Source organism: Bufo bufo, chromosome 4 (assembly GCF_905171765.1).
Source record: "Bufo bufo chromosome 4, aBufBuf1.1, whole genome shotgun sequence".
NCBI classification, from domain to species: domain Eukaryota; kingdom Metazoa; phylum Chordata; class Amphibia; order Anura; family Bufonidae; genus Bufo; species Bufo bufo.
In genome coordinates, this window is record NC_053392.1 from 286,572,019 (window position 1) to 286,584,459 (window position 12,441).

Below are 12,441 nucleotides of genomic sequence, written 5' to 3' on the forward strand. Positions count from 1 at the left end.
ATTGTAATTTGTCATGCAACTCCCTGGAACCCACCCAAAGTTTTGTTATGGGCCCTGTAAAATCTGCTTATGTTCCTGTCTGTTAAGGCATATGAATTTTATAGAGTTGTAGTTGTGGTCCTCCACTCACAACACCCCACTATGGGGCTCCAACTCTGAGGGACATGGTGAATCTATGCATTTCATTGACGACCATTTGCTTGTGTGGCTGCCTGTACTCTACCCTAACAATAACAGCTGATCACCTCAAGATTAGAAAATCCAACTTTTTAAATAGGGGTTACATTTATGAGAGCGTTTCCTGTTTAATGTAAAATAGTAGTGGGATATGCCATTTCCTCCCCCAATCCAGTAAAACACTTTCTCCACACTTTCTGAGGGTTGTTTGCTGAGATCATTACTGGGGAATAAATAGAACCCTCTGCGTCTCAGTCAGTGTCAGAGTATAGTGGCTGTCTGACCGTGTGGCTGTGCAAAGCCTGATACCCCTCATATGCTGACAGCATAAGTGATCTGTATAGTTAGTGCCCAGATGGGCAGGTGTTTATTTGATGTTTTGTGTTATTCCTTATGTGCTGTGACTTCACTCAAGTGATGATTAACTTGCACGGCCTGTATTATTATCCCGCGAAGTCTGAACGAGTCTGCCATTACACACTCCACTAAAAATACATGAACCCGCTACAGTAAGTACAAGTATCTTTACAAAAAAAAAGAAGACTGAAGTCATTAGGTATAGTCTGAAATCTACAGCCGGTCAGGGCTGCCATAGATTACAGTCATTATTTACTCCATTTCATGAATGTGCCAAGTCCAGTAACTCCAATGGCCCCACACCCTGCTCTCACCACACCCTCAGACACTGGCATGGTAGGTTTTTTTTTTATCTTTCTGACACCAAAAAAAAGGTATAGGAGGAAGGATACATTCCCCCCATAGTATTGAATGCAAAGCATTTTATTTTCGTGCATGATATGGAGAGAGTATTTTTTTCTTTGCCATATCAAGGGCTTGGCTCTTGTCTACTGTTCTAAGATATAAGATAATTAACATTTATTTTGTTACTCTCAATTTGCCTACAGCAATGGAAAAAGAGAAAGCAGTTCACCTCCATTTTCACATCAGCAATCAACATCAAGACTGATTTAATATATTAACAACTAGTGTAGTCTGTGTTTGCGTTTTAAATTTATGCCCCAGGGTTGTAAAAAATGAACTTGTGCCAAGATTCTTCTAACCACCTCCTCACTCTTGGGAAACTCGATTGCTAAAACAGTAGCATTTAAAAACAGCCACAGATTATTGAATTCCCAGTTCTTCTTCTGTATTTTCCATTACGTTTTTTTGGGGTTGTGACGAGGTTTGGTAATAACGTCGCCATTAAAGTATTGGACAAACAGAGAAAGCCATCTGCAATTTTCATTAGCGCTGTGTATTGAAAAGCTAATTGTATGCCAGCTACCACAAAAGGTAGAAAATATGACACTTTGTGTCCAAATGATTAAAAAGAAAATGACTGTCCACCTCCAACATATCAGGTTCATTTTCCCCTCAGTTAACAGTGCCTGGAAATAAAGCATTGTCAGCTAAATCTGTGTCTTCTGGTTAAATCATCAGCCATTGCCTATAATGTAAATGTTTGCTATACCAAAGTGCTCTTAAGTGACTTTCAATGCATGACTTCCCTGCAAAGACCAAACGTGCTGCATGATAACTGGCTTAGGACTCTGTTCAAATAAAGGCAAAGCAGTTATTTGAGACAGCGTTGTTAATTCAAATGGATTAAAGCAGATTTCTGCTTAGGAGACATATTAAAGGTTTTATTGGAGAACTACAGTATGTTACTAACCAGTCCTCAATATAAAGGTATTATTGAACTGCTCCCATTGCAATGAGAACCTAAAAAACTTTTGAAGGCTGAGTTATCGTCCGATACCATAATGGCATGTTCATTTTTGAGGTGGCTTAAACGGGTACTGTCAATTAAACAAATTTTGCATAAGTCAATAATAAGAAACTTTGTCATGTATGTTATTAGAGAAAAATGTATCTTTCTCCACTTATCAGCCCCTTCTTCTCCTCCCCTGCCTCACGCATCAATCATTCACTTTAAATTTACTGGTAAAATACATCTTGCTAGTGGAAGAGCCGAGCTTCACTGAGGTATCGGAATACAGCTGTCCCCAGTAGAAGTCAATGAAGAGGAGGGACCAACTGAAATGTGAGAGGAAGAGACACTGACAGAAGATGCTGATTGATTCAGTAAGCGTTACTGTCTCATCCTAGTGTTGGATTCACATCTACACTGCTTCTGCTTCTGTGTGCTACAGAAAGATAAGGGGCCAGGATCTCATCTTCTCTGTATACTATGTATGTCTCATCTTCCCTGTATGTTATGGATGGGAGACTCTCTGGAGCTGAACTCAGGGAAAACTAACAATTAGACAAACCTGCAGAGGGGAAAACAGTATATACTCATTTAAAAACAATTGCATATTATGATAATTCATCTAAATTAGACTAATTTAGCTAAAAGTAAAAAGTAGCTTTTTTTTGCCAATTTAACAACCTGACTACTTGAAGGTTTTATTATTGTAGTCAAGGGTAATGCAAAGATAATGTATTTGGCTTCAGGTTACATGGCGTTTCAGTCTTCCTCAGGAAGTTCACTTTGAAAAAGAAAGTGCAATACAAATAAACAGTTGAGTGGCTTCCCTCAAGAATTTCTAAGTATAGTCATAGTAAAGCTTGTAAAATAAATGGATCCCTACATAAGAAGACCACATGTCCTTCTATTTCAACCCGCTTCAATTCATGTCTAACCCTGCTTCTATCACACTAATGGTTATATAAGTGATTTTATAAAACATTCACCAAAACTGCACCACTATGGTGCTGAAGAAACTTTTTATACAGATTCCAAAATCTGTTTGAGGATAAAAATCAAGTATATACAGTGAAGGTGGGTTACAAAAATAAGCGTAGCCAGTTACAGCTTTTTTTATGACCATCTGTAAACAAGTATACACAAAATTCTTTTGATATCAAAAGCTACACAGGAGACAAAGCAATAATAAGTAATGTTCTCTCCACAATGGTGTCTTTCCAAATGTCATAAAGCTATGACAGCCAGAAAGAAGCTAAAAGCTAAAAAAATAAATACTGTGGTTCTTACCATCAAGAGTAATCCCTTCACCATTGAGAGCAGAGCCAGCTCCTGACCCATATAAAGCATTTACGGAGAGGGAATATGTTGTACCAGCATCCAGTTCTCTTAACATTGTATTAGTTACAGTTCCTCCTAGAGTAACCTCTTTGGGTTCCCCTCCTGCAGCTGGTGTGTATGTCACAAGGTACTGCAAAACTTTGCCAGGTGCTGCATCCCAGGACAACCTCAAGCTAGATGTCGTAGCATCATAAACTTTCAGATTTCTTGGCTCTCCTAATACTGTATGCAAGGGGGGGAAAAACAATTTGAAAAATTAACAAGAAATTATTAAAATATATAATTTAGAGTATTTATACTATACAATTCAACAAACAGTTTTTGAAAAGTAGCACAAAACAAGTATTTTACCTTCCTCAGTAGCTCCATTTCCTAGTAAAGGCTTCCCTGGACCTGAGCGATATTCGGGTGTGACAGATACATGGTACTTTGTGTCTGACAAGAGATTTTGTAGTGTCACTGCTCTTTCATTTCCTGGGACTGTTACTTCTTTTCGTTCTCCCCCAGAAACAGGACGATATCCAATCCTGTACCTCAAGACATTTCCAGGACCTGGTAACCAGCCCACCTTAAAGCTATCAATGGTCTCATCACTTACTCTAAGGTTTCGAGGGGCTCCTTTCACTACAAAGTTAAAGTGAAAAAATGAAATTTACTACCAAACTTAGTCCTAAACAGTGATCAAATCAGTGATACACAGCTTAGAAAACCATTCATCATCATCATAATATTAAACTATGCCATTGGTTGGACTACTGAAACATCTGTTTAGTTGACTGCACCCATCATTGTAAGTAGATGCCTTTTAAACTGTGTCAGGGCAAAATTGTAACACATTCCATAATAGGAGATATTTACATTAATAGATAGTTGTTTCATCAAGTATCTCATAACTTAAAGTTGTTGTACCATAAACTACTTTTCACTCTAAAGTTTATTATCATGAAGTATTCTAACTTCCATTCTTCCTCTGATTTTTCCCCCCCCCCCAAATGTACCTCATTTGCAGTTTTCTCTTATCCCCCATGCTTGATTCCTACTTCTTGGTTTGTCATGTGTCTGCCCTCCTATCATGCCTTAGAGTAGTGAGATGTGTCCTGACATCAGTAGATCATGTGACACTAACCCCACCCTTTGTTCTTACCAATGACAATTCCTAAGTCCTAAATTACAAGGCTCCAATGAAAGACGTGACCTACAGCAACTGAATATTAGTTCTGATAAATGTTGGTATTTAAGGAAAGTGAAATAACAGCCATATCTGTTGGGCAGGACACATTTATAATAGTGGCACAACCCCTGTAATGCTAAAAATAATGATTGCTGCCATTTATTTTTACAAACAAGCAGAACACTGATATACTAGAGATAAAGATACCTCCCAGCAATAATTTAATAGAAAATGTTCACTTGCTGACTCACCAGACTCTTTTTAGCTGTCTTTTGGTGAAGACAAGTATTTTAAATTAAATAAAAACTTTTTATGAGAAACCTATTATATCACAGCTTTGTTATATTTTTAGCCACCTGCTTAATCTAAAATACACAGAAATAGACAATGCCCTAAAATATCTAGACAATTTTTTGGCCCAGAAGTTGCAGGGTTTATGAAGGTCACATAAAGGAACCATTACTTGAATAACTTCCCATGATTCCCTACATGGCAATTTATTTTAGTTTTTGACTGACAGGTATAAGAATATTCTTAAGAAATGTTTCGTCCAGTTCATACTCTTTTTGCCTGAGTAATAAATATTAAGATCTACATTACAATGTATTCAGTAACATTAGTTCCCCAAAGGACACTCCAGGTATTCCTGACAGTCCCGGGCTCAGACACAATAATGGGTCTCAAAAGTCCACTACTTTCTTTGGATCTGTTATGTCTAATTACCTTCTAAAGTTGTTTCTTCCCCCTCCAACGGAGGACTCGGGCCTTCTTCATATTCTGCTAAAACTGTCACAGCATAAGTGGTCTCTGGAAGGAGATTGGAAAGAACAGTGGTGGTGGTTGTGCCTGGAACAGACAATATGATTTCTTCTCCACCAACAGCCACTTTGTATTTGACAAGGTAGGATAGAACATCTTCAGCTGCTGGTGACCAGCTTACTCTGAAGCTCTTGGATGTAACTTCAGAGAATGCCAGATTCTGAGCAGGAGTTAATGCTGTAATGACATAAAAAATGCACGGTAATATGGGAACTGCAAGAAATATTCAGCGCCAGATTGTTTTTAGTGCGACTGGCATGTAAATAAAGCAGCAGAAATAAAATTTCTATGGTAAAATAGTACACAGTGCAGTATTTTCATCACTTGGTTACATATGGACAATACTGGTGCACATGGAGGTGACTAGGAGCAGCACACCATATGTGCGGCGTCTGCGCTCCTGAACATAGAAGCCCAACGGCTTAGGTAGGTTTAGCGTAGGACCCGTCTGACCTGAGACCACCTTGGCGCTTGGTAGGCGGGCACAGATGTATTTTGATCAAAATATATTGGCTAAGTGTCTCAGATTTTATCATATCAGAGTGAGGACTTCATCCATATATAATGCTTGCATCTACTTTACTAAGTGCATTATTATCTTATTTCTGTGATTTTCTTCAATAATATGGCCAGGGACATCCGCACATTTATATATCATACCGTGCAGGATGTTTTTATCTTTGTTTTTTCTATGATTTTTTTGTCTATGTAGTTTATGCTTGAGGGAGTGGCACCTTCAAGTGTGAATGAGCTCCTATTTTATCTTGGGAGTTGCATTTATTTGCACTTTTGCCCTTCCTATCCAATAGAGCGCCTTGATTAGGTGGTACATATAGGTGTGCTTGCTCCTCCTCCCATCGGTTGCTTGATGCACATGGAGGTGACTAGGAGCAGCACACCATATGTGCGGCGTCTGCGCTCCTGAACATAGAAGCCCAACGGCTTAGGTAGGTTTAGCGTAGGACCCACCTGACCTGAGACCACCTTGGCACTTGGTAGGCGGGCACAGATGTGTTTTGATTAAAATATATTGGCTAAGTGTCTCAGATTTTATCATATCAGAGTGAGGACTTCGTCCATATATAATGCTTGCATCTACTTTACTAAGTGCATTATTATCTTATTTCTGTGATTTTCTGCTATATGTACATTATAAACTTACATTTCCTTTTTATTGTTTCCAGTTCCTGTTCAATGCGAAGACAGATTGATTGGGTTAGCTCAAATGAAATTCTTTGGAAAGCATCAAAATCGTCTACTGTGTAGACATGGGTATCGGCAGGTGGGGAAGCAATTGCTTCCAGTTCACTTCTTACTGCATCTTTAACACCAACAGCAAAAATGTCCACATCTGAGTTTCTCAACTTTAAAGCTGGGTCTTTAAATGCATCTGAAGACTTTCCATCAGTAATCAGTATCATGACTCTTGGGACATCTGATCTTGCTCCCTTGTTCTCAACAAGCACTTTTTCCCTGACAAAAGTCATAGCCTTGCCAGTGTTAGTAGAACCCCCTCTATATGGAAATGTATTAATTGCATGAAGAATATCTTCAATTGAGTCAAACTTGTTCAATGCAAATTCTGTATATGGATCCCGGCTGTACTGTACAAGACTGATCCGGACTTTGCTGGGTGAGACATCAAAGCTTTTCACTAGCACTTCCAGGAAGGCTCTAACTTTTGCAAAATTTGGAACTCCAATACTATAGGAGCCATCAACAAGGAGGACAACATCCGCTTTTATATCCTGACCGCCAGAACACTCTGTGAAATACAATATCACCATATGTTATAGCTTTTGAAGAGAAGGTTAAGTCAAAAATATTGTTTTTACAGATTTATGTTTGGAGATTTTTTTAAACAGGAAGATAAACAATCTGAGTCAATATCTTACCAACTCTTATTTTCGTTGCCTGAGTTTTTTCCAATGTTGAGATTGGCTCACTTGCTGTGAGTTCTTTCATTGCAAATATATTAATCTGGTACTCTGTATCTGGGGAAAGATCCTTCAGAGTTAGGCTTGTAGTCTGAGGGCCAACATTCAAGGCTTGTTGTTTACTTCCTGCCAACATTGGAATAAGCTGAACTCTGTAGCCTGTGATTTGGCTCGGTGAAGGCCTCCAGGTGATCTTCATGGATTTGGAAGATATTTCTTTGACCATCAAGTCTGAAGGAGGATCCACAGCTAGAATTTAAAAAGGAAATTATTGGGTGAGGACATTACCCACACAGATGTTCTCGTGCCTACAGATGTTTACTAGGAAACTATGCAAAATACTAATGTACTGTTTTGTTAAAAAAAATGGGTGCTACAACCATGTCTTCTTCAAATGAAATTACTTGTTAGCTTTAATGGCATGATTCAATACACTAGGCTTTTGAACATTATAAGGAAAAATAAAACATAATTACACTGTTGCTATTATGTGAATTCCATTGACTAATTATAAATTAAAATATTACAGTAACATACAGGACTAATAGTATAATAAATATATAATGAACATTGCAGCATTAACTTTTGGAACCCCACAGATCACTAGAATAGTGTACAATACTCCTCTGTGTCTCCCAATAGCACAACTAAAGTATGGAAACAACCAAGTGAGTCTCTCCATAAAAGTTTATCCCAAAAGCCAGACCCCCCACCAATCTAACATTTGTCACCTATTTTGTATAGAGGTGGAAAAGCTTAACGGCTGTAACACCTACCTAGACATTTATAAAAATTGAAAAGTGATAAATATGCAGAACTTTTACCTACCTTCTTCTCCACTAATAAGTTCACTTAGTTGTTCATCAACTCCAGAACAAACTTGAGCAATGATTTCATTCTGCACTTCCCCTATGTTATCAAAATTGGCAACACTGTAAACGTGCTTTAAAGAAGGTAAGGAGGCCATTTGTTTCAGTTCCTTTGCATCGGCTGCCTTAATTCCTAAAAGGAAGAAAATTAGAAGTTAATTACTGATTATTTCCAGTTAGGACATTTACTGTCATTCAGTGGATCCAGTAATTTTTCGTAACCAACCATCTCTGACTGTTAGTTTCTGCCATTTTTCCAATAACCTTATGTTGCAAAATAAAACAGAGAGAAATGAAGTAGGCTATATAGCATTCCTTATGGCTATAAATATTGCATTTTATAATTCTTATGCACCCCGATGTACAATGCATTTAGTATTATATATGAGCTGGGTGGATGATGTGCATAGTGTTAGTAGAGATTATATGAAGCTGCAGTCCCTGTTTTTGACACTGAAGTTTGGACAGTATATTACTTAAAAACTGCATAATGTTATGAAAAATGAGTCGGTCTTCAGAAAAAAAAGGCAGATTTGTCATTTTTACTCTGCCTCCAATTATTATCAAGTTATTGTTATGGCAATCTGACAAACTGATATGTATATAGGTTTAAGACATGCTTCACATTATAGTGTTTCCTTACCCAATGTGAATACTTCAACTCCTAAATTCTGAAGCTCCTTTGCAGGAATTTCAACTTCATCTTGGGATTTTCCATCAGTAATAATAATTGCAATTCTGGGAAATCCTTTCCTGGAGCCAGTGGATTGGACAAAGGAATTTCTTATCAAGTAATCTATGGCTTCACCTGAAATTGAATGTTGGTATTCTTAATAAGGCATTGGCTGATGAAAGGCACTGCAAATTTCTTCATGCAACACTTTTACAGTGTGCTCCCATACAGTTTTAGTCACAGTACCCTCTTGTGATATTGGCCACAGCATGTGACCATGCCATGCTAGCTATAGAGTGGCCTCCATACATTGTTAGTCCAAGTTTGTCTCCGTCCCAGAAACTATTCACCCAGTGGCCACCATTGCAACCTAAAATGTTCCCCCCAAAGAAAATGTAAAACATACATTCTCTAAACAATTTAGAAGCGCTTAAAACACTGCACCTTTACTGGATCTAAACAAAGAAACTTTGTGGCCAGTACCTGTCATTGTATTTCCTCCTTTGTAAGGTATTCTCTTAATTGCAGCCAATAACTCATTCTTCTTAAAATATTTGTTCAGGTTAAATTCTGTCCTGGTATCAGAGCTGTACTGGACAACGCCAACCCTTGTCTTGTCTTCACCAATGTCAAATGCCGAAACCAAGGAAGTCATGAAGTCAAGAATATATTTGAAGTTGGCTCTTCCCACACTCCAAGAGCCATCCACAAGAAAGACTACATCAGCAACAGCACTAATAGAACACCCTTAAATAAGATAAAATAGAAGAGTCATAAAAAACATATATGGCCAACTTTAAAGTGGTTGTCTCACAAAAAATATTCTACCTTTTTAAGGCCTCGTTCACATCACCGTTTCTCCTTTCCATTCTCCGGCTCCGTTGAGGAGCAGGAGAACGGAAAGGACGGATTCTTTAGATAACTGAGACCTAACTGAGCGTAACGGAGCCTAAAGACCCCATAGACTATAATGGGGTCCATTTTGAGCGGAGACGAAAGTCCTGCATAGGTACAGGACTGGTTCCAGCTTTGTTAGAAAGGGATTGTCATGTACATTACTATATGGTGATTAATCATGGGATAATCCCTTTAATGAAATGCCTGACCAAGGTCAAGGTTTACTCTGTAACTATGGGTAAGCAGTTATAACGTTAAGCACCTTCTAATACAATTGTTAGCTATTTATCTACTTTAGATCTGCTATTATCTATGTAATAACTGTAGAAATGCAAGTCTGTGCTTTTATAAGAATAAACCTAAAATTCATAGCATTATATGTATATGCATATATATGCATGTATATTGCATTTGCTGCTCTCTTTTTGCCAGACAGTAGTTCATTTTGGGAGTAAGGGCCATTTGATAATCCCAGTTTTACCCATAATTGACCTCATTATGATTCAGAATAAAAAATATGAGTTTATTATTATATGATTTATTATATGATTATAAAAATATTTATTGATATTAGATGCTTAGATGTTATATCATGGAGGGGGAAATACCTCCATGATATCGCATATGATTAGACATGAGCAAAGTTTTAAAAAACTCGATTCAGCAGCTTTGCTGAAGTTTGACAAGAAATTTCTTTCTTTATGAATTAATTTGTCACGAATTGCTATGTTAAAACCTTATTCAGCCTATCAATCAATGGGACCATTTTTAATGGCCACTTAGACAGAAGTGCACCCATCTAACGGAAGTTAAAGAGGTTGCCTGGGCTGGACAACCCCTTTAAAACCAGTAATACACTATTGCAATATGGCCTTTTGGGTTTAAAAAAAAAAAATCCCTCACCTCATCCACTTGCTCGCGTAGAGGCAGTCCGCTCCTCTCTTGATTGAAAAAGACCTGCCGAAGGACCTGCGCGGAGCGTGATGACATTATCGCGCTCTCAACATAATCACGTGGTGACATCATCAGTGGTCTTTTCAAGAGAGGAGCGGACTGCCTCTGCGCGAGCAAGTGGATGAGGGGAGTGATTTTTTTTTTTAAACCCAAAAGGCCATATAGCAGTAGTGTATTACTGGGTTTAAAGCGGTTGTCCAGCCCAGACAAACTCTTTAACTTCCGTTAAATAGGTGCACTTCTGTCTAAGTGGCCATTAAAAATTGTCCCATTGATTGGTCCCCAAGTGGATGAGGTGAGTGATTTTTTTTTCCGTTCTTTCTAAGACAACTCCAGCCGCCATTTTAGGAAAAATTATTCGTTGCCACAAATTGAAGTGCGAGGAAATTCAGCTTAATTCAGAATCAAATTTTTCCGAAAATTCGGACTGAATTTCACTTCAGATGCTTCGCTCAACACTACATATGATGAAAAAGCTAAAAAAAAAAATTTCTATAACATTCCATATGAATCCAATAAAAACAATTGCATGTCTTTGATTAAATTGGAGAGGTACAGAGATAGAGCAGGATCCCACAGAAATCTTTGTATGACCTATTACGCCTTTGTAAAACTCAAAGGCTGCATGAAGCAGTAGGGGAGTAGAGATGTTTTCATCTGAAAGTTTCATTCTTACCAAAAACTGACTTTTACACGCTCCATGTGGAGGAACCCTATTCTAAACAAAACATCCTTAGTCATCATATACTGTGGTTGTATGTTTGTTTTGGCTAATGGTCAACTATACGGTACAGTATAATATACAGTCTCACACAGTCAAAACAGTAAGGTTAAAGTGATGCTTCTGCTGACTCTTGCAGTCATATCGAGCAGGAATGAATGCTAGTTGCTTTTTATATGGATTTTCTCTTGCTGCTACAAAGTTTCTCAGTAATTCATGAAATTGGGGTTTACCCTTTACTCAGTGCAAATAAACAATAAAGCTTTTTTAAAGCATTCGTAAAAAATATCAGATAGGATACAGAGAAGGACACAGGGCCACATCTGCCATGAGGCAAGATGAGTATCTTACCTCAGGCGGCTGACAACCTGCTTCTGAGGGGTTGGCAGTTAAGGGTGGCATTGGGCCTCATATAGGCTGCAGGCCACTAAGCCTGAAGACTATGAAGCAGTGGAAAGGGGGTACTTTTGGGAGCACTATTGCTATTAAGGGGAGTCTGGGAGCACTATTGCTATGGGGAGGACTATCTTTATGACACTTTTATTTCTGCAGTATAGTGTTTATGGACATGGGGAAACACAGCGGGTACAATATTAAAGGTAGTGGCAGTATAACAATGTTGGGACACCAGGAGAGGGAGGGTGATGGAAAGGTGAGGAATCTAAGATGTTTGTGTGCCAAACTCTGCAGAGACAAGATGCAGCTGAAAGGAGTCCTCATAGGGGACCAAATAGAAAAGATAAGGAAAGAGAACAACAACATCAGAGGGGACATCACTGGATATAACAGGTATGTAGTGCTGTATTACCCTGAACCCGTGAAATTTCTATGCACATATGTCTTTAACAGTAGGGCTGGGAGAGAGGGGTTGGATTGAGAATTTGGCGCAGCAGAATAAGTTTGAAAAATGTCTCCACAACTTATCCAAGTTCACAAGATGAAATCAGTATATTGCACTACATAATAATATAGGGATATCACCTTTGTATTTCCTATTCACTAGCAGGGTTATCACTGGAAGTCTATTTGTTTAATGTCTTATCAATTTTTTTACCCTATGTGTCAGCAGGCACTAGATAAATGCAGGGCTAACACATAATGCCTGGCCCCTTTTCAATCACTGCTAAGGGAAAAGCAATTAAAAAGATATATGTACATTGCCCTTGACCTTATC

General features: G+C 38.3%; 1 protein-coding gene across 4 annotated transcripts in view; it reads right to left on the reverse strand.

Annotated features, from left to right (window-relative positions):
* COL12A1 (collagen type XII alpha 1 chain) overlaps nt 1–12,441 on the reverse strand; it is a 164,776-nt gene that overhangs the window by 123,980 nt on the left and 28,355 nt on the right. For 3 of the 4 annotated variants that reach the window (XM_040428654.1, XM_040428655.1, XM_040428656.1), the window contains 8 exons: nt 9,179–9,442; nt 8,666–8,830; nt 7,982–8,155; nt 7,112–7,402; nt 6,379–6,981; nt 5,121–5,393; nt 3,578–3,850; nt 3,176–3,448 (listed from right to left, as the gene is read on the reverse strand). The exons of the other annotated variant lie outside the window; for it this stretch is intronic. In XM_040428654.1, coding sequence (XP_040284588.1) covers nt 3,176–3,448; nt 3,578–3,850; nt 5,121–5,393; nt 6,379–6,981; nt 7,112–7,402; nt 7,982–8,155; nt 8,666–8,830; nt 9,179–9,442 — 2,316 coding nt within the window. The remainder of the gene's footprint in view (nt 1–3,175; nt 3,449–3,577; nt 3,851–5,120; nt 5,394–6,378; nt 6,982–7,111; nt 7,403–7,981; nt 8,156–8,665; nt 8,831–9,178; nt 9,443–12,441) is intronic. 4 annotated transcript variants of the gene reach the window in all.